The following is a 23248-nucleotide window of genomic DNA, read 5'->3' on the forward strand; positions in this document are numbered from 1 at the left end:
AGAGGGTAAGAGGAGGACAGCAAGCCCAGAGAGAGAAAGAACACTAGGCTAGCTGAGCCAGACAGGCCCTGCAGTTTCTCTTTTCCACAATTTTTGGAGGATGATGTCATTATTTATTTTAAATCTAGCTGTCTAAGCCTGAGGCAGGAGCAGAGAGAACAGACGGGGGGAGGACAAAGCTTTCTAACCAACTTGAACATACCACCCGCTTAGAGCAATCAACTCCCTTCTCATCTACCGTTATTGAGCTATGTATCACTCCATCTCCACACATTCTAAATAAATCAAATCGATCAAGGAAAACTTGTGGTAATTTGTGCATATTTCCATACTCACCTATTACTCTCCTTATCTATCTCTCTATATCCATCTCTCGCTCTATATCCATCTCTCTCTAAATCAATTTCAATTCAAGGGACTTTATTGGCATGGGAAACATATGTTAACATTGACAAAGCAAGTGAGGTAGATAATATACAGAAGTGAAATAAAAAATTAAAATGAACAGTAAACATTACACTCACAGAAGTTCCAAAAGAATAAAGACATTACAAATGTCATATGTATATATACAGTGGGGCAAAAAAGTATTTAGTCAGCCGCCAATTGTGCAAGTTCTCCCGCTTAAAAAGATGAGGCCTGTAATTTTCATCATAGGTACACTTCAACTATGACAGACAAAATTAGAAGAAGAAAATCCACAAAAATCACATTGTAGGATTTTTTATGAATTAATTTGCAAATTATGGTGGAAAATAAGTATTTGGTCAATAACAAAAGTTTATCTCAACACTTTGTTTGGTTATGTTGCACTTCCTAAGGGTTCCACTAGATCTCAACAGTCTTTAGAACCTTGTTTGAGGCTTCTACTGTGAAGTGGGACCGAATGAGAGGGGAATGAGCCAGGTGTCTGGCAGATTGCCACAGGCTCGTATCGCGCGGTCACGAGAGTTAGCTTTTCTTCCATTGCTTTTCTACAGACATAGGAATTCTCCGGTTGGAACATTCTTGAAGATTGATTCAATACTTAGTTTGACAAGTTTCTACGACCAGTAATATAACTTTTTGAACTTTCCGTCCAACGTTCGGCTGGACCTGAACTCGCGTTTGGATTTGTTTACCAAATGCCCTAACAAAAGAAGCTATTTGGACATAAATAATGAACGTAACGCGCCAATGTAAAATGAGATTTTTTCAATATAAATATGCACTTTAGCGAACAAAACATACATGTATTGTGTAACATGAAGTCCTATGAGTGTAATCTGATGAAGATCAAAGGTTAGTGATTAATTTCATCTCCAATTGTGCTTTTTGAGACTCCTCTCTTTGGCTGGAAAAATGGCTGTGTTTTTCTGTGACTTGGTGGTGATCTAACAATCGTTTGTGGTGCTTTCACTGTAAAGCTTTTTTGAAATGAGACACTGTGGCTGGATTAACGAGAATTGTATCTTTAAAATGGTGTAAAATACTTGCATGCTTGAGGAATCTTAATTATGAGATTTTTGTTGTTTTAAATTAGGCGCCCTGCACTTTCACTGGCTGTTGGCGAGGTGGGACGCTACCGTCCCACATATCCCAGAGAGGTTATGAACAAATTCTAATTTACAATGACGGCCTATCCCGGCCTAACAACGTTGAGCCAAATGTGCGCCGCCCTATGGGACTCCCAATCACAGCCGGATGTGATACAGCCTGGATTTGAACCAGGGACCGTAGTGACACCTCTTACACTGAGATGCAGTGCCTTAGACCACTGCGCCACTGGCTTCATTGCCAAAATCCCGAAGTATCCCTTTAAGTGTGGTTTTTCCATTGTCGTACTGTATTAGAGCAGTCAAAGCATTCAAACAGTCAGCATCGTCCCTACCTGACGACAGGTTCTGGGATGGCGTCTACGCTGGCAGGGACCTGGACCCCCTTCTCCCACTCCTGTCTCCAGGGGTCTGACAGCACATAGAAGTCATCGGGGCCCAGCTGGGCCGAGTCTGGCAGCTTCATGGCTGTGATGAAGTCCGTCCGGAACACCTGACATAAAACACAAAAAGAGAGAGGGTTGACACCTGACACAATACAACAGAGAAAGACAGAGAGATTCAGTTAAATTATCACAATAATTTGCATCTGTATAGCAGATTGAATTTAAGAAGAAATGACAGGTTTTAGGCTAAACATGACCATCTCTCAGGCTGTACATTGTATGCAGCAGTCCATTTAGGTTCATTTAAGAGTTATATTGTAAGCACAAAACAAGTACGTTTGTGGTTGGCAGCGGTCAAATAAACGTTCCAATTAACACTACACAGTATTTGTGTATACAAAGCCAGCATAAAAAGGGGCATTTTACATTTCAACATCCAACAAAGGTCATCAGTAAAGGTCATAGGGCTCTGGACAAAACGTAGTACACTAAAAACAGAACCATTTGGGACGCACATAGTGTCTTCAGAGAGACTCAATCCTGTGCCCTGCCAAAGGCCTGCGGAGCAACACTGATGTTATCCGTCCCATAATACGCACAGATCCCCAACCCCATTAATAAAAATACTCAAGGACATCAGCCACAGGCCCACGGCACCGTGCAGAGCCGAAAAATAATGACTACTTATTTTACTACCAACATCAAGTATTAAACATCTATACCTGATTACTACGGGAAACACTACTGTTTTCCTACTGAACACTTTCCTGTGTATCTTGAGTAGTACATAAACTACACATTCACTACACAATCCACCCCATCCGTAGTGGTTAAGTAGTTTTAGGTAGGGGTTAGGCAGTGGTTAGGTAGTAGTAGGTAAGGGTTAGGTAGTATTAGGTAGTATTAGGTTAGGTACGGGTTAGGTAGTAAAATCAAATCAAATTTCATTTGTCACATACACATGGTTAGCAGATGTTAATGCGAGTGTAGCGAAATGCTTGTGCTTCTAGTTCTGACAATGCAGTAATAACCAACAAGTAATCTAACTAACAATTCCAAAACTACTGTCTTATACACAGTGTAAGGGGATAAAGAATATGTACATAAAGATATATGAATGAGTGATGGTACAGAGCAGCATAGGCAAGATACAGTAGATGGTATCGAGTACAGTATATACACATGAGATGAGTATGTAAACAAAGTGGCATAGTTAAAGTGGCTAGTGATACATGTACTACATAAGGATGCAGTCGATGATATAGAGTACAGTATATACGTATGCATATGAGATTAGGTAAGGGTTAGGTAGTATTGGGTAGTATTAGGTAGGGGTTAGGTAGGGGTTGGGTAGTATTGGGTAGGGGTTGGGTAGTATTGGGTAGGGGTTGGGTAGTATTGGGTAGGGGTTGGGTAGTATTGGGTAGGGGTTGGGTAGTATTAGGTAGGGGTTGGGTAGTATTAGGTAGGGGTTGGGTAGTATTAGGTAGGGGTTGGGTAGTATTAGGTAGGGGTTGGGTAGTATTAGGTAGGGATTAGGTAGTATTGGGTAAGGATTAGGTAGTATTAGGTACGGGTAGGGTAGTATTAGGTAGTATTGGGTAAGGATTAGGTAGTATTGGGTAAGGATTAGGTAGTATTAGGTACGGGTAGGGTATTATTAGGTAGTATCAGGTAAGGGTTAGGTAGTATTAGGTAAGGGTTAGGTAGTATTAGGTAGGGGTTAGGTAGTATTAGGTATTATTGGGTAAGGGTTAGGTAGTATTAGGTCGGGGTTAGCTAGTATTAGGTAGGGGTTAGGTAGTATTGGGTAAGGGTTAGGTAGTATTGGGTAAGGGTTAGGTAGTATTGGGTAAGGGTTAGGTGGTATTGGGTAAGGGTTAGGTAGTATTGGGTAGGGTTAGGTAGTATTGGGTAAGGGTTAGGTAGTATTGGGTAAGGGTTAGGGTATTGGGTAGGGTTAGGTATTAGGTAGGGTTAGGTATTATTGGGTAGGGGTTAGGTAGTATTAGGTAGTATTGGGTAAGGGTTAGGTAGTATTAGATAAGGGTTAGGTAGTATTAGATAAGGGTTAGGTAGTATTAGATAAGGGTTAGGTAGTATTAGGTAGGGGTTAGGTAGTATTAGGTAGGGGTTAGGTATTATTGGGTAAGGGTTAGGTAGTATTAGGTAGGGGTTAGGTATTATTGGGTAAGGGTTAGGTATTAGGTAGGGGTTTGTTAGTATTAGGTAGGGGTTAGGTAGTATTGGGTAAGGGTTAGGTAGTATTGGGTAAGGGTTAGGTAGTATTGGGTAAGGGTTAGGTAGTATTGGGTAAGGGTTAGGTAGTATTTGGTAGTATTAGGTAGGGGTTAGGTATTATTGGGTAAGGGTTAGGTAGTATTAGGTAGGGGTTAGGTATTATTGGGTAAGGGTTAGGTAGTATTGGGTAGGGGTTAGGTAGTATTAGGTAGTATTAGGTAGGGGTTAGGTAGTATTAGGTAGGGGTTAGGTAGTATTAAGAAGGGGTTAGGTAGTATTAGGTAGGGGTTAGGTAGTATTAGGTAGGGGTTAGGTAGTATTAGGTAGGGGTTAGGTAGTATTAGGTAGGGGTTAGGTAGTATTAGGTAGGGGTTAGGTAGGTATTATTGGGTAAGGGTTAGGTAGTATTAGGTAGGGGTTAGGTATTATTGGGTAAGGGTTAGGTAGTATTAAGTAGGGGTTAGGTAGTATTGGGTAAGGGTTAGGTAGTATTAGGTAGGGGTTAGGTAGAGAGAGACTTTGACTTTCTTTAATGATACATCCTCATTTCATTAACACCTGACTACCACCACCCCCCTTTTAAAAAACAAATATCCCCTGTACTGTGTACTGACCTTGCACTCTACCCCATGACACAAAACATCACCACTTTTACAACCGTATATCCAACCCATCTTCCCCAGCTGTACAGACGGCCCCCCCGACACACCATATCTCCTGAAACATCTCTATATCCCTAATGCCATCCTAAGGAGCGCAGAGACCTGGGTCCGTTATCCCCCCACCTTTGACCCTGTTCTTCCTTGTTAGCCAAATAGCCAACTTTGCCTGAGCAAACAGATAATTCAGCAATACATATTTGGCCTTTTCCGAATACCTGTACCCCAATATAAACATCCCGACAGCAAAAATCCACCCCAACCTCCCAAAAGAGACATTAATGGCATTAACCTGGCGCACACAGAAGACACATGAATCACAGTTTCACTCATGACACAGGAAGGACACCCCTATCCAGAGAGAAAGAGCGAGAAAGAGCGAGAGAGAGCGAGAGAGCGAGAGAGAGAGAGCGAGAGAGAGAGACCAACCAAGGAGGGGCCTACATCAGCACCTAGATCTTCTGCACAGATTCTGTCAGACCTGGGCCCTGACAAAAATAATGGTGTTCCAAAAAAGGTCCATTCACCAGGATCACAACTACAAATTACTTCTAGACACAGATGCCCTAGAACACACAAAAAAACGATACATACCTTGGCCTAAACATCAGCGCCACAGGTAACTTCCACAAAGCTGTGAACGATCTGAGAGACAAGGCAAGAAGGGAATTCTATGCCATCAAAAGGAACATAAAATTTGACATATGAAAAAAATACTTGAATTGAGTTGTAGAACCCATTTCCCTTCATGGTTGTGGGGTCTGGGGCCACTCACCAACCAAGAATTCACAAAAAAAAAATGGGACAAACACCAAATTGAGACTGCATGCAGAATTCTGCAAAAACATCCTCAGTGTACAACGTAAAACACCAAATAATGCATGCAGAGCAGAATTAGGCCGATACCCGCTAATGATCAAAATCCAGAAAAGGGAAGTTAAATTCTACAACCACCTAAAAGGAAGCGGTTCCCAAGCCTTCCATAACAAAGCCATCACCTACAGAGAGATGAACCTGGAGAAGAGTCCCCTAAGCAAGCTGGTCGTGGGGCTCTGTTCACAAACAGACCCCACAGAGCCCCAGGGGAGCAACACAATTAGATCCAACCAAATCATGAGAAAACAAAAAGATAATTACTTGACACATTGGAAAGAATTAACAAAAAAACAGAGCAAACTAGAACACTATTTGGCCCTAAACAGTGAGTACACAGTGGCAGAATACCTGACTGATACCCACACTTAAGGAAAGCTTTGACTATGTACAGACTCAGTGAGCATAGCCTTGCTATTGAGAAAGGCCGCCGTAGGCAGACCTGGCTCTCAAGAAAAGACAGGCTATGTGCACACTGCCCACAAAATGAGGTGGAAACTGAGCTGCATTTCCTAACCTCCTGCCAAATGCATGACATATTAAAGACACATATTTCCCTCAGAATACACAGATGCACAAAGAATTTGAAAACAAACCCGATTTTGATAAACTCCCATATCTACTGGGTGAAATACCACATTGTGACATCACAGCAGCAAGATTTGTGACCTGTTGCCACAAGAAAGGGGCCACCAGTGAAGAAGAAACACCATTGTAAATACAACCCATATTTATGCTTATTTACTTTCCCTTTTGTACTTTGTACTCATTTTCACATTGTTACAACACCGTATATATACATAATATGACATTTGTAATGTCTTTATTATTTTGGTAATGTTTACTGTTCAATTTTATTGGTTTATTTCACTTTTGTATATTATCTACTTCACATGCTTTGGCAATGTTAAAATATGATTCCCATGCCAATAAAGCCCCTTGATTTCAATTGAGAGAGAGAGAGAGAGAGAGAGAGAGAGAGAGAGAGAGAGAGAGAGAGAGAGCGAGCGAGAAGCAGAAAAAGAGAGCGAGAAGCAGAAGAGAGTGAGAAGCTGAGAGAGAGAGAGAGAGCGCGTGAGATGCTGAGAGAGAGAGCTGAGAGAGAGAGAGCGAGAAGCTGAGAGAGAGAGCGAGAAGCTGAGAGAGAGAGCGTGAGAAGCTGAGAGAGAGAGCGCGAGAAGCTGAGAGAGAGAGCGCGTGAGAGGCTGAGAGAGAGAGCGCGTGAGAGGCTGAGAGAGGCTGAAAGAGAGAGATTGAGAGAGGTTGAGAGAGAGAGCGAGAAGCTGAGAGAGGCTGAGAGGGAGAGCGCGTGAGAGGCTGAGAGGGAGAGCGCTTGAGAGGCTGAGAGGGAGAGCGAGAGGCTGAGAGGGAGAGCGAGAGGATGAGAGAGAGGTTGAGAGAGAGCGAGAAGCAGAAAGAGAGAGCTGAGAGGCTGAGAGGTTGAGAGAGAGCGAGAAGCAGAAAGAGAGAGTGAGAGGCTGAGAGGGAGAGAGAGAGAGAGAGAGAGAGAGAGGCAGAGAGAGAGCGAGAGGCTGAGAGAGCGTGTGAGAGGCTGAGCGCGTGAGAGGCTGAGAGGGAGAGCGAGAGGCTGAGAGAGAGGTTGAGAGAGAGAGGTTGAGAGAGAGAGGTTGAGAGAGAGAGGTTGAGAGAGCGAGAAGCAGAAAGAGAGAGCGAGAGGCTGAGAGAGAGAGCGAGAGGCTGAGAGAGAGAGCGAGAAGCTGAGAGAGGCTGAGAGAGGTTGAGAGAGAGCGAGAAGCAGAAAGAGAGAGTGAGAGGCTGAGCGCGTGAGAGGCTGAGAGGGAGAGCGCGTGAGAGGCTGAGAGGGAGAGCGAGAGGCTGAGAGGGAGAGCGAGAGGATGAGAGGGAGAGCGAGAGAGAGAGGCTGAGAGAGAGCGAGAAGCAGAAAGAGAGAGCGAGAAGCAGAAAGAGAGAGCGAGAAGCAGAAAGAGAGAGCGAGAGGTTGAGAGAGAGAGCGAGAAGCAGAAAGAGAGAGCGAGAGGCTGAGAGGGAGAGAGGCTGAGAGAGAGAGAGAGAGAGCGAGAGGCTGAGAGAGAGAGAGAGAGAGAGAGAGAGCGAGAGGCTGAGAGAGAGAGAGAGAGAGTGAGAGGCTGAGAGAGAGAGAGAGAGAGAGAGCGAGGTTGAGAGCTGAGAGAGAGAGAGCGCGTGAGAGACTGAGAGAGCGCGTGAGAGGCTGAGAGAGAGCGAGAAGCTGAGAAGGCTGAGAGAGAGCTGAGCGCGTGAGAGGCTGAGAGGGAGAGCGCGTGAGAGGCTGAGAGAGAGGCGCGTGAGAGGCTGAGAGAGCTGAGAAGCGTGAGAGGCTGAGAGAAAGCGAGAGCGAGAGGCAGAAAGAGAGAGCGTGAGACGCTGAGAGAGCGTGAGAGGCTGAGAGGAGAGAGAGCGTGAGAGGCTGAGAGCTGAGGAGAGCGCGTGAGAGGCTGAGAGGGAGAGCGAGAGGCTGAGATAGAGGTTGAGAGAGAGAGAGGTTGAGAGAGTGAGAGGCTGAGAGAGAGGTTGAGAGAGAGAGAGGTTGAGAGAGAGAGAGGTTGAGAGAGAGAGGTTGAGAGAGCGAGAAGCAGAAAGAGAGAGCGAGAGGCTGAGAGAGAGAGCGAGAAGCAGAGAGAGAGAGCGAGAGGCTGAGAGAGAGAGAGAGCGAGAGGCTGAGAGAGAGAGAGAGCGAGAGGCTGAGAGAGAGAGCGAGAGGCTGAGAGAGAGAGCGAGAGGCTGAGAGAGAGAGAGGCTGAGAGAGAGAGCGAGAGGCTGAGAGAGAGAGCGAGAGGCTGAGAGAGAGAGCGAGAGGCTGAGAGAGAGCGAGAGGCTGAGAGAGAGAGCGAGAGGCTGAGAGAGAGAGCGAGAGGCTGAGAGAGAGCGAGAGGCTGAGAGAGAGCGAGAGGCTGAGAGAGAGAGCTGAGAGAGAGAGCGAGAGGCTGAGAGAGAGAGCGAGAGGCTGAGAGAGAGAGCGAGAGGCTGAGAGAGAGAGCGAGAGGCTGAGAGAGAGAGCGAGAGGCTGAGAGAGAGAGCGAGAGGCTGAGAGAGAGAGCGAGAGGCTGAGAGAGAGAGCGAGAGGCTGAGAGAGAGAGCGAGAGGCTGAGAGAGAGAGCGAGAGGCTGAGAGAGAGCGTGAGAGGCTGAGAGAGCGCGTGAGAGGCTGAGAGAGCGCGTGAGAGGCTGAGAGAGCGCGTGAGAGGCTGAGAGAGCGCGTGAGAGGCTGAGAGAGCGCGTGAGAGGCTGAGAGAGCGCGTGACAGGCTGAGAGAGAGCGAGAGGCTGAGAGAGAGGGAGACCCCAGTAAGTTTTGGGCTGTACAGTATATGAAATGGCCATATGTAAAAACCCAGGCAGACAGCCGAGTGGAAATTGCCTTGGCCGACAAGGGTGTCTGCCAGCACAAATAGATAATGCAATGTAGGGAGTGTGTGTGACAGTGTGTGTGTGGGACGGAGAGAGCAAAGAGAAAATATGTGTGTGTGTGTGTGTGCGTGCGTGCGTCTCTCTCAGACAGTCAGTCGAGGCCAAGATGAACACTCCTCTCCTTCAGCAGACCAAAGCTGGGGGAGGACAGTCAGGATGATCTCCTGTTCTCTCTCCAACACCCAGCAGCAGAGGCAGGGCCACCTCTAGCCTTTTGGGGACCTTAAGCGACATTTGGTTTCTGTCCACCAAGCAGGCAAAACATTTTAGTGGTTCCCCTCTTGGTGGTGGAGATAACATTTTTTTATTTAAGTTAATTTCCTGCAATTCCAGTCATTTTGCCATGGGGCGTAGATAATGATTGCTATTTTATAACACATTTCATGCGAATCTGAGTGAGAGTGACTAACAACAATTTTGAACTTATACTATTATAACCCTCAACATTAAGTTGAGACAAGAGTGAGACCGCTTATGTCTGGAACCAGCCCACACAGGAAAGGAGTGATTCATTTTTACTGCCCTGTGTTTAAACAAACCAACCACAGCTAATTAATGTCAGGGAAACGGGATTACAAGGTCCCTGGTTTTAATGTCCACTCCTCTAGCTCTCCCTCCCCCTTTCCCCATCCCTGTCTCCTTTCACCCCATCCATCTCTCTTTCCCCCCCATTCCCTCTCTCCCTCCCCCTTTCCCAATCCATCTCTCCTTTCACCCCATCCACCGCTCCTTTCCCCCCATTCCCTCTCTCCCTCCCCCTTTCCCAATCCATCTCCCCTTTCACCCCATCCATCTCTCCTTTCCCCCATTCCCCATCCCTGTCTCCTTTCACCCCATCCATCTCTCCTTTCCCCCCCCATTCCCTCTCTGCCTCCCCCATTCCCCATCCATCTCTCCTTTCACCCAATTCCCTCGCTCCCTCCCCCTTTCCCCATCCATCTACCCATTCACCCCATCCCCTCCCCCTTTCCCCATCCCTCTCTCCTTTCACCCCATTCCCTCTCTCCCTCCCCCTTTCCCCATTCATCTCTCCTTTCACCCCATTCCCTCTCTCCCTCCCCATTCCCCATCCATCTCTCCTTTCCCCCCATTGCCTCTCTGCCTCCCCCATTCCCCATCCATCTCTCCTTTCACCCAATTCCCTCGCTCCCTCCCCCTTTCCCCATCCATCTACCCATTCACCCCATCCCCTCTCCCTTTCCCCATCCCTCTCTCCTTTCACCCCATTCCCTCTCTCCCTCTCCCTTTCCCCATTCATCTCTCCTTTCACCCCATTCCCTCTCTCCCTCCCCCTTTCCCCATTCATCTCTCGTTTCACCCCATTCCCTCTCTCCCTCCCCATTCCCCATCCATCTCTCCTTACCCACCATTCGCTCTCTCCCTCCCCCTTTCACCCCATTCCCTCTCTCCCTCACCCCATCCATATCTCCTTTCACCCCATTCCCTCTCCCTCCCCCATCCATCTCTCCGTTCACCCCATTCCCTCTCTCCCTCCCCCTTTCCCCATCCTCCATCTACCCATTCACTCCCTCCCCATCCATCTCTCCTTTCACCCCATTCCCTCTCCCTCCATCTCTCCTTTCACCCCCTTCCCTCTCTCCCTCCCCCTTTCCGCCTCCATCTACCCATTCACCCCCTTCCCTCTCTCCTCCCCCTTTCCCCATCCATCTACCCCCTTCCCTCTCTCCTCCCCCTTTCCCCATCCATCTACCCATTCACCCCCTTCCCTCTCTCCTCCCCCTTTCCCCATACATCTACCCTTTCACCCCCTTCCCTCTCTCCTCCCCCTTTCCCCATCCCTATCTCCCTTTACTCTTCTTTCTCATCTTTCCCTGCCTCTCTTATATCAAACTGTGTGTGTGTGTGTGTGTGTGTGTGTGTGTGTGTGTGTGTGTGTGTGTGTGTGTGTGTGTGTGTGTGTGTGTGTGTGTGTGTGTGTGTGTGTGTGTGTGTGTGTGTGTGTGTGTGTGTGTGTGTGTGTGTGTGTGTGTGTGTAGGGTTTAGGACGAGCGTGAGGACGAGCGACGCCCATGCAGAGGCTTGTCAGGTGTGTATAATAATGAGGACAGTAGGACAGTGCGTCCTCATCCTGTACCATCCCCTGTACACAGCATTAACGGCCAGGGAAAGGGCACTGCAATGACCTACAGCTATTAACTTCAGTACCATCTGGGGAGAAAACACACACACACCTCTTAGCTGACTGAGGATGTAAACCCAGGCAGACTGGGATGTGAGTTGTTTTTGTAGCGAGCAGGGTTCTCATTAACTCTAATCTAGTGATGACATCTTAGTGATTTTAGTGATGACATGGGGAGCGAGGGGATGAGAGGCTGAGAGGGATTGCTAATCACACGAGAGAGAAAGAGAGAGAGAGAGAGAGAGAGAGAGAGAGAGAGAGAGAGAGAGAGAGAGAGAGAGAGAGAGAGAGAGAGAGAGAGAGAGAGAGAGAGAGAGAGATAAAGAAAGAAAGAAAGAAAGAAAGCGCCATCCACAGAACAGAACTCTGTTCAACTCAGCAATGTAATGTGTCTCACTGTAACTGGACAGTCTGCATGTTCCCATCCAGGGTGTTGATGTTCAATAAGTGTGAATAAGACAACATTTAGATATGCATAATGTTCTTCTCACTAAACAATGTGAGAAAACCTTTTGGAACCAAGGACTGCTACCTGACCTTGTCCAATAACAACACTCATTTCTGTTTCCTGTTACAAAGTGTTTTCATGGCCCAGTGCTGCTGGGAGGTGAACCGTGAAGGAGGACAATAGTACAAAAGTTGTTGTTCCCTCTTTGCTAATGAGCCTAGTTTCCATGGTAGTGCCAGTGTCAGAGTCCCATAAAAGGGCACTTAACGACACTAATTTGTGTGACTTTTCAATGGGTCTGACTGACTGACCTGGTCTCACTCACCTTAATCATTCTCTACATTATGAAGATAGATGTAAATTGAGAATAGTGACAGCATGGGACAGGAAAGTGGGTAAATGCAGTCCTGACCACGCTGCACCAAGATGCAGGACGATGAGGGCTGTGACCCAAATGACACCCTATATTCCCTATGTAGTACACTACTTTTGTAGACTGGTCCCAGATCTGTTAGTGCTTTTGCCTACTCCACTGTCATGCCAAACATGATTCTCATGACAACTCCATAAGGAGTCAAGAGAGCAAAAACAGACTGCTGCTGCTTACGGTGCTGCTGCTACGGTGCTGCCGGTACGATGCTGCTGCTACAGCTACGGTGCTGCCGGTACGATGCTGCTGCTACGGTGCTGCCGGTACGATGCTGCTGCTACGGTGCTGCCGCCACAGTGCTGATGCTGCAGCTACGGTGCTGCCGGTACGATGCTGCTGCTACGGTGCTGCCGCTACAGTGCTGATGCTGCTGCTACGGTGCTGCGGCTACACTGCTGCTGGTACGGTGCTGCTGCTACAGTGCTGCTGCTGCTCCTACAGCTACAATGCTGCTTCTACAGCTACGCTGCTGCTGCTACAGCTACGCTGCTGCTGCTGCTGCTGCTGCTGCTGCTACAGCTACGCTGCTGCTGCTGCTACAGCTACGCTGCTGCTGCTACAGCTACGCTGCTGCTGCTACAGCTACTGCTACAGCTACGCTGCTGCTGCTACTGCTACAGCTACAGTGCTGCTACAGCTACAGTGCTGCTACAGCTACAGTGCTGCTGCTACAGCTACAGTGCTGCTGCTACAGCTACAGTGCTGCTGCTACAGCTACAGTGCTGCTGCTACAGCTACAGTGCTGCTGCTACAGCTACGCTGCTGCTGCTACAGCTACAGTGCCTCTGCTACAGCTACAGTGCCTCTGCTACAGCTACAGTGCCTCTGCTACAGCTACAGTGCCTCTGCTACAGCTACGGTGCCTCTGCTACAGCTACGGTGCCTCTGCTACAGCTACGGTGCCTCTGCTACAGCTACGGTGCCTCTGCTACGGTGCCTCTGCTACGGTGCTGCTGCTACAGCTACAACAGAGACAGAGACAGAGACAGAGACAGAGACAGAGATGGAGGGAGAGAGATGGAGGGAGAGAGATGGAGGGAGAGAGATGGAGGGAGAGAGATGGAGGGAGAGAGATGGAGGGAGAGAGATGGAGGGAGAGATAGAGCAGAGGTCAGGATCAGATGAGCTCCTGCATTTTTCAGCATTTTCTTTAAAAAAGATAGATAAACTTGGATTTTTTGTCAGGAACACATACTGGATTCTACCCTCTACAACATAACCCCAACTTCAAATCAAAACTTAAAATCTACAACCTGATTTTGGACGGAATTACCACGAAGGTTCACAACTACCAAGATTTATTTCTCTATACAGCAAATTCTCTGGAAAACAACAGAAACCTGAAAACACCATCCAACCTGGAACTGAGTGAGTAATGTTTAGTCTGAAACTATATCTTATTTCCAAAAGCCAAGAAGAAAAATACACAACGTGACTTTATAAGGACTGAATTCTAACATAATTCTGCCAAGCTTGATACAGCTTCAATTAGCACTGACATGTCAAGTGAGAGGTGTCAAAGCCCTTTAGCCCAACAATGGCAGGAGAGTCACACAGTCTACCCCAACCAAATGGAGGCCTTAGATGCTCCCTCCCGCTGTTCAGAGGTAATTAAAATACAGTACCCTGTGCATGTAAAGAATGATAAGGCAAGAAAAGATTACAAAATTAAGCTCCTTATGGAAAATCAAGAGACACTTTTTGCTGACTATTACAAAAATGGGAACATCAGCAACCTTATCTTCCACACAGACCATCCCCTGGCATGGCACAGTGCTATATTAGCACACTACCCCCTTGTTAAGAGAGGGGGGGGTTAACGAGGGGTGGAAACTCACAATACTTGATAACGAGGACTCTTAAGTCAGCTAATATAAACCTCTATAAGTCCGGAACAGTACTTGTACAGGGTAACCCCAAACAGTTTCAGCTGGACTTTCACCAAATTAAAGAATCAGCCCAGCAGGAGAAGCTCTCCCTTGATAAAGATACCCCCACCCCGAGCGGGTCAGACCAGACCTCTTCATTATGTAACCCCACAGACGAGCAACCCCCAGCGGAGAGTCAACCTCCCAGCACAGATTACTACTCCCTCATTGAAATGAAGGATAAATTCACGCAGCTGGAAGTAAGGCAGGTGGAGCTGGAACAGCAGGTGATTACACTTCAGTCAGCACAGACCCAGACAACAGTCCAGCACAACAACACCCCCTTAACCAGACCCAGAATGCTGGAGATGGAGAGAGACATATCTGCACTCTGGACAGTGGTGAGACAACCTCAACAGGAGAAAGAGCAGGATCAGGAGAAGAACAGAGCACTAGAGGAGAGGATCAGACTGCTGGTTGATGAGAGGTTGAGGGGGATGGAGGAGAGCGTGAGGGGGATGGAGGAGAGCGTGAGGGGGATGGAGGAGAGCGTGAGGGGGACGGAGAAGAGGTTGAGGGGGACGGCGTGTGACAGAGAACAACCCACTAGAGGTGGCCACCCCCACAGAGAAGCCAGCAAAACAGCCCACCTCAGCACCCGACAAAAGTCTCGACACCACAGCAGAACAGTCCACACCAGACCCTGACCATAGAGTCGACATCACAGCAGAACAGACAAATGAAGAACCCCAAGCTCAGCGGCTCTCACCCCCTCTGAGCACCCCCCCCTGTCAGCCACCCTGGGAGCCCTTCTGACAATCCCCCCCACACCCACTGAGGACAAACACAAGACACAGATTGTACTACTTATGGACTCAAATGGGAAATATATAGAAGAAAAAAAACTTTTTCCCAAACACTGTGTGTCTAAACTCTGGTGTCCAAACACCCAGCGTGCCCTCGACCTTCTGTCTGAGGATCAACTAGGTTCACCCAGCCACATAATAAAACACACAGGCACAAACGACCTGAGAGCACAGCAGGAAAGGGTGGCCACAGCACTGAAGGGAGTGATTGAAAAGGCTTCTTCTACTTTCCCCAACGCACAAGTGGTTATCTCCACCCTGCTACCACGAAAAGACTTCCACCTTGCCACAATACAGCGGGTAAATGCAAGTTTTTCCCGTGACTGTGCCTCAAAACCAAATGTTTTCCTGGCCCACCACTCCACCCTGGACTTGAACAGCCTCTATGACCAGGTCCACCTCTACAAGGCAGCAGTGCCCACCTTTGCCCGAACTCTAAAGGACATCGCTCTCAAACGTATCCCCAACACTTCACACAGGAGCAACAGATCAATAGACACCCCACCCAGACCAGCGAGACACCCTCCCAGACCTGCAGGACCCCCCCCCCTGGACCTACACATTGAGGACCCACGCCAAGAGGAATTACATCCAGACCACAGCACACCCAGACACATCCACATCCACACCTCCACCCCAACCAATCAACACCCCCCCACGTCAACCATGCCCACACCCCATTTAGGCCCCCTCAGATCAGACCTATGCCACTCCTGCCCACCCCATGCACCCCACCCCCCGCAAAGAGGGCCTCAACATGGAAGCCACACATACGCCCAGGTAGTGAGCGGGCAAACAGTCCCAACCCCCACTCTCACCCAAGCCAATGGCATGTACCAGATGCTCAGCAGGCTCTGCTCACACTTACTGGCCTGAGGCCAAACCACAACCAACAACATTGGACACTCTATGGAACAAAAAGCCTTCACTATATCATCCTGGAATATCCAAGGCCTGAGGTCATCTGCCTTTGGCCTAAAGAGCAGAAACCCGGACTTCACCAAAGAAATCGTTAATACAGACATTGTCATCCTGCAAGAAACCTGGTATAGAGGAGACGGACCCACTGGTTGCACTGGTTACAGAGCGCTGGTAGTCCCATCCACCAAACTACCAGGTGTGAACCAGGGAAGGGACTCAGGGGGTATGCTAATTTGGTATAGAGCAGACCTAACTCACTCCATTAAATTAATCAAAACAGGAACATTCTACATGTGGCTAGAAATTCAAAAGGAAATTATCCTAACAGAGAAAAATGTCCTCCTGTGTGCTACCTATATCCCCCCACTAGAATCCCCATATTTTAATGAAGACAGCTTCTCCATCCTGGGGAGGGAAATCAATCATTTCCAGGCCCAGGGACATGTACTAGTCTGTGGCGACCTAAATGCCAGAACCGGACAAGAACCTGACATCCTCAGCACACAGGGGGACAAACACCTGCCTGGAGGTGACAGCATTCCCTCCCACATATGCCCCCCTAGGCACAACTATGACAACATAACCAACAAAAACGGGTCACATCTCCTGCAGCTCTGTCGCACGCTGGGTATGTACATAGTCAACGGTAGGCTTCGAGGGGACTCCTATAGTAGATACACCTATAGCTCATCTCTTGGCAGTAGTACTGTAGACTACTTTCTCACTGACCTCAACCCAGAGTCTCTCAGAGCGTTCACAGTCAGCCCACTGACACCCCTATCAGACCACAGCAAAATCACAGTCTACTTAAACAGAGCAATACTCAATCATGAGGCATCAAAGCCAAAGGAACTGAGTAACATTAAGAAATGCTATATATGGAAGGAATGCAGTTTGGAAACCTACCAAAAAACAATTAGGCAACAAATTCAATCCCTTTTAGACAATTTCCTGGGTAAAACATTCCACTGTAATAGTGAAGGTGTAAACTTGGCAGTAAAAGATCTTAACGGTCTCTTTGACCTCTCAGCTTCCCTATCAAATCTAAAAATCTCAAATAGAAAACCGAAGAAAATTAACAATAATGACAAAATGGTTTGATGAAGAATGCAAAAATATAAGAAAGAAATTGAGAAACCTGTCCAACCAAAAACATAGAGACCCGGAAAACCTGAGTCTACGCCTTCACTATGGTGAATCACTAAAACAATACAGAAATACACTACGGAAAAAGAAGGAACAGCACGTCAGAAATCAGCTCAATGTAATTGAAGAATCCATAGACTCTAACCACTTCTGGGAAAATTGGAAAACACTAAACAAACAACAACACGAATAATTATCTATCCAAAATGGAGATGTATGGGTAAACCACTTCTCCAATCTTTTTGGCTCTATAACAAAACACAAAAAACATATACATGATCAAATACAGATCTTAGAATCAACTATTAAAGACTACCAGAACCCACTGGATTCTCCAATTACATTGAATGAGTTACAGGACAAAATAAAAACCCTCCAACCCAAAAAGGCCTGTGGTGTTGATGGTATCCTCAATGAAATGATCAAATATACAGACAACAAATTCCAATTGGCTATACTAAAACTCTTTAACATCATCCTTAGCTCTGGCATCTTCCCCAATATTTGGAACCAAGGACTGATCACCCCAATCCACAAAAGTGGAGACAAATCTGACCCCAATAACTACCGTGGAATATGCGTCAACAGTAACCTTGGGAAAATCCTCTGCATTATCATTAACAGCAGACTCGTACATTTCCTCAATGAAAGCAATGTACAGCGCTCCGCACTGCTAAAGCTAACTCTCTCTCCTCTGCTCTCATCCTTCTAGATCTATCGGCTGCCTTCGATACTGTGAACCATCAGATCCTCCTCTCCACCCTCTCCGAGTTGGGCATCTCCGGCGCGGCCCACGCTTGGATTGCGTCCTACCTGACAGGTCGCTCCTACCAGGTGGCGTGGCGAGAATCTGTCTCCTCACCACGCGCTCTCACCACTGGTGTCCCCCAGGGCTCTGTTCTTGGCCCTCTCCTATTCTCGCTATACACCAAGTCACTTGGCTCTGTCATAACCTCACATGGTCTCTCTTATCATTGCTATGCAGACGACACACAATTAATCTTCTCCTTTCCCCCTTCTGATGACCAGGTGGCGAATCGCATCTCTGCATGTCTGGCAGACATATCAGTGTGGATGACGGATCACCACCTCAAGCTGAACCTCGGCAAGACGGAGCTGCTCTTCCTCCCGGGGAAGGACTGCCCGTTCCATGATCTCGCCATCACGGTCGACAACTCCATTGTGTCCTCCTCCCAGAGCGCCAAGAACCTTGGCGTGATCCTGGACAACACCCTGTCGTTCTCTACTAACATCAAGGCGGTGGCCCGTTCCTGTAGGTTCATGCTCTACAACATCCGCAGAGTACGACCCTGCCTCACACAGGAAGCTGCGCAGGTCCTAATCCAGGCACTTGTCATCTCCCGTCTGGATTACTGCAACTCGCTGTTGGCTGGGCTCCCTGCCTGTGCCATTAAACCCCTTCAACTCATCCAGAACGCCGCAGCCCGTCTGGTGTTCAACCTTCCCAAGTTCTCTCACGTCACCCCGCTCCTCCGTTCTCTCCACTGGCTTCCAGTTGAAGCTCGCATCCGCTACAAGACCATGGTGCTTGCCTACGGAGCTGTGAGGGGAACGGCACCTCAGTACCTCCAGGCTCTGATCAGGCCCTACACCCAAACAAGGGCACTGCGTTCATCCACCTCTGGCCTGCTCGCCTCCCTACCACTGAGGAAGTACAGCTCCCGCTCAGCCCAGTCAAAACTGTTCGCTGCCCTGGCCCCCCCAATGGTGGAACAAACTCCCTCACGACGCCAGGACAGCGGAGTCAATCACCACCTTCCGGAGACACCTGAAACCCCACCTCTTTAAGGAATACCTAGGATAGGTTAAGTAATCCCTCTCACCCCACCCCCCCCCTAAGTTTTAGATGCACTATTGTTAAGTGACTGTCCCACTGGATGTCATAAGGTGAATGCACCAATTTGTAAGTCGCTCTGGATAAGAGCGTCTGCTAAATGACTTAAATGTAAAATGTAAATGTAAATGTACTGAGCAAATGTCAAATTGGCTTTTTACCAAATTACCGTACAACAGACCATGTATTTACCCTGCACACCCTAATTGACAACTAAACAAACCAAAACAAAGGCAAAGTCTTCTCATGCTTTGTTGATTTCAAAAAAGCCTTTGACTCAATTTTGTATGAGGGTCTGCTATACAAACTGATGGAAAGTGGTGTTGGGGGATAAAACATACAACATTATAAAATCCATGTACACAAACAACAAGTGTGCGGTTAAAATTGGCAAAAAACACACATTTCTTCACACAGGGTCATGAGGTTAGACAGGGATGCAGCTTAAGCCCCACCCTCTTCAACATATATATCAACGAATTGGCGCGGGCACTAGAAAAGTCTGCAGCACCCGGCCTCAAGCTCCTAGAATCCGAAGTCAAATGTCTGCTGTCTGCTGATGATCTGGTGCTTCTGTCACCAACCAAGGAGGGCCTACAGCAGCACCTAGATCTTATGCACAGATTCTGTCAGACCTGGGCCCTGACAGTAAATCTCAGTAAGATTAAAATAATGGTGTTCCAAAAAAGGTCCAGTCACCAGGACCACAAATACAAATTCCATCTAGACACTGTTGCCCTAGAGCACACAAAAAACTATACATACCTTGGCCTAAACATCAGCACCACAGATAACTTCCACAAAGCTGTGAATGATCTGAGAGACAAGGCAAGAAGGGCATTCTATGCCATCAAAAGAAACATCAATTTCAACATACCAATTAGGATTTGGCTAAAAATACTTGAATCAGTCATAGAGCCCATGGCCCTTTATGGTTGTGAGGTCTGGGGTCCGCTCACCAACCAAGACTTCACAAAATGGGACAAACACCAAATTGAGACTCTGCATGCAGAATTCTGCAAAAATATCCTACGTGTACAACGTAGAACACCAAATAATGCATGCAGAGCAGAATTAGGCCGATACCCACTAATTATCAAAATCCAGAAAAGAGCCGTTAAATTCTATAACCACCTAAAAGGAATCGATTCCCAAACCTTCCACAACAAAGCCATCACCTACAGAGAAATTAATCTGGAGAAGAGTCCCCTAAGGAAGCTGGTCCTGGGGCTCTGTTCACAAACACAAACAGATCACACAGAGCCCCAGGACAGCAACACAATTATGCCCAAACAAATCATGAGAAAACAAAAAGATAATTACATGACACATTGGAAAGAATTTACAAGCAATTAACAAAAAAATGAGCAAACTAGAATGCTATTTGGCCATAAACAGAGAGTACACAGTGGCAGAAGACCTGAAAAGTGTGACTAACCCATGCACCAAGTCTGGAACCAACAGGACCATGAACAGCTTCTACCCAAGCCATAAGACTGCCAAATAGTTAGTTAAATAGTTAACCAAATAGCTACCCAGACTATCGGCACTAAGTATTTTGACTCATCACATACGCTGCTGCTACTGTCTATTATCTATCCTGTTGCCTAGTCACCTTTCCCTACCTATGTGTACAAATCTACATCAATTACCACGTACCCCTAACATTGACTTGGTAATGGTACCCAGTGTATTTAGCCATGTCATCATTACTCATTGTGTATTTATTCCTCCTGATATTATGTTTTTCTCTGCATTGTTGGGAAGGGCCCATAAGTAAGCATTTTACTGTTAGTCCACACCTGTTGTTCACAAAGCATGTGACACAATATTATTTCATATTGATAATTATTATTTCATATTGATTTGGTTTATGCTTACCGCATTAGCCCAGTGACTCAAGGCCCAATATTTGAGGACCAGCAGTGAGAGACAGCGTGGGCCAGGAACCACACTGACGATGGATTTACGCCTCCCCAACCCCACACACAAACACACACAACACTATTCCCTACCCCCAAATTCCACATCCAGTTCCACACAAAAACCCACACTGCCCATCTTCCATAGCATGATGAGCAGTAATGAAGCCCCCAGGGTTAATACCATTTCACTTTCCTCAATGCTTCTCTATTGAGTTATGGAATTGATGGAATTAAAATTAAATTGACCAACCCTGGACACCCCACATGGTTCTAGAGAAAGCAGCACCCCCTCCCCATCCCTGGCCACTCCAGAGCATCATTTGGGAGTGGAGTCTCAGTCACCGGATACATCTGACCTTCCCTCGTCACCTGGACCGTCACCTGGACCATCTTAGCGTCAGGACTCACAACAGCAGTGGCCAAGGAAGAGGCCAGGCCCAGGAGCCTCCACTCCACACGGCCGGCAAAATGGAATGTCATAAGGAACGAGACAGAGAAAATAAAATTCCCTCAGACTCCAACTGGAAAGCTTCCCTGCCTGATGTTCTTCCAGTAACTTTTCTTCTATATTTAAAAGGGAGCTCTTGGACATAGAACAGAGTATGGGCCGGGGCAGGCAGGCAGGAGAGACAGACCGACTGAAAATGAGAGAGGGAACCGCATGCTCAGCACGCGCTGAACCATCCCTGAGATCAGGTCGGGAAAGTCCGCCCTTCCCTGTTCCGAGGCGAAGTTATTCCCTCTGGAGAGGCAGGGAGGATTTCCACAGGCTTGCTGGATAACCCCAAGCTCACGATGGATGTGATGAGTGGGCAGAAAGATCAGCTAGGCTATAGCTAAATGCTATCCTTTGAGTAACACTCCCTGAACAGAAGCACAGAAGAGCATGTTGGGCAGAAAAGCCAGTCACTCTTATGCATGGACAATATAGCCAGCCTACCATTTCCTTATGCTGTGTCTTTGTGAAATGTACATCTGTAACACACACACACACATATCCGGAAAGTATTCAGACCCCTTGACTTTTTCCACATTTCGTTACAGCCTTATTCTAAAATTGAATCAATAAAACATTTTCCTCAATCAACGCACAATACCCCATTATGACATCAAAATACCCCATTATGACATCACAATACCCCATTATGACAAAGCGAAAACAGGTTGAAACATTTTTTTTAAAGATCAAATAATATTTCTTAAAAATAAAAAACAGAAATACCTTATTTGCTTAAGTATTCAGATCCTTTGCTATGAGACTTGAAATTGAGCTCAGGTGCATTCTGTTTCCCTTGATCACCTTTGAGATGTTTCTATAACTTGATTAGAGTCCACTTGGGGTAAATTAAATTCATTGGACATGATTTGGAAAGGCACAAACCTGTCTATATAAGATCCCACAGTTGACAGTGCATGTCAGAGCAAAAACTGTAGAGCTCCGATGACAGGATTATGTCGAGGCACAGATCTGGGGAAGGGTATCAAAACATTTATGCAGCATCGAAGGTCTCAAAGAACAGTGGCCTCCATCATTCTTAAATGGAAGGAGTTTGGAACCACCAAGACTCTTCCAAACTGTACATTTACAGTGCATTCAGATCCTATTCAGACCCCTTGACCTTTTTGTTACTTCACGTCAGTTGTTACGTTACAGCCCTATTCTAAAATGGATTCAATTGTCGTCGTCCCCAATCAACCTACACACAATACCTCATAATATCAAAGCAAAAACAGGTTTAGACATTTTAGCAAACATATTAAAAATGTTAAAAAATGAAATATCATATTTATATAAATATTCAGACCCTTTACTGAGAACTTTGTTGAAGCACATTTGGCAGCATTTACTGCCTCAAATCTTCTTGGGTATGACGCTACAAGCTTGGCACACCTGTATTTCGGGAGTTTCTCCCATTCTTTCTGCAGATCCTCTCAAGCTCCATCGGGTTGGATGGGGAGCATCACTGCATAGCAATTTTCAGGTCTCTCCAGAGATATTCGATCAGGTTCGAGTCTGGCCTCCGGCTGGGCCACTCAAGGACATTCAGAGACTTGTCCCAAAACCACTACTGCGTTGTCTTGGCTGTGTGCTTAAGGTTGTTGTCCTGTTGGAAGGTGAACCACCAGGCTGTGTAAGGGCTATTTGACCAAGAAGGAAGGTGATGGAGTGCTGCATCAGATGACCTGGACTCCACAATCACCCGACCTCAACCCAATTGAGATGGTTTGGGATGAGTTGGCCCGCAAAGGAAGGAAAAGCAGCCAACAAGTGCTCAGCATATGTGGGAACTCCTTCAAGACTTTTGGAAAAGCATTCCAGGTGACTACCTCATGAAGCTATTTGAGAGAATTCCGAGAGTGTGCAAAGCTGTCATCAAGGCAAAGAGTGGCATTCTGATTTGTTTAACACTTTTTGGTTACTACATCCATATGTGTTATTTCATAGTTTTGATGTCTTCACTATTATTCTACAATGTAGAACATAGTACAAATAAAGAAAAGGTGTCCAAACTTGAGTGGTACTGTGTATATATATATATATACTTTTA

At 46.9% G+C, this 23248-nt stretch overlaps 1 protein-coding gene across 3 annotated transcripts in view; it reads right to left on the reverse strand.

Moving 5' to 3' along the window:
• The window catches only part of LOC124013641 (protein Jade-1-like), a 221689-nt gene that overhangs the window by 147022 nt on the left and 51419 nt on the right, over nt 1-23248 (reverse strand). For all 3 annotated transcript variants that reach the window (XM_046328003.1, XM_046327995.1, XM_046328013.1), the window contains one exon: nt 1871-2028. In XM_046328003.1, coding sequence (XP_046183959.1) covers nt 1871-2028 — 158 coding nt within the window. The remainder of the gene's footprint in view (nt 1-1870; nt 2029-23248) is intronic.

The sequence above is a fragment of the Oncorhynchus gorbuscha genome, linkage group LG02 (genome assembly GCF_021184085.1).
Source record: "Oncorhynchus gorbuscha isolate QuinsamMale2020 ecotype Even-year linkage group LG02, OgorEven_v1.0, whole genome shotgun sequence".
Lineage (NCBI taxonomy): Eukaryota > Metazoa > Chordata > Actinopteri > Salmoniformes > Salmonidae > Oncorhynchus > Oncorhynchus gorbuscha.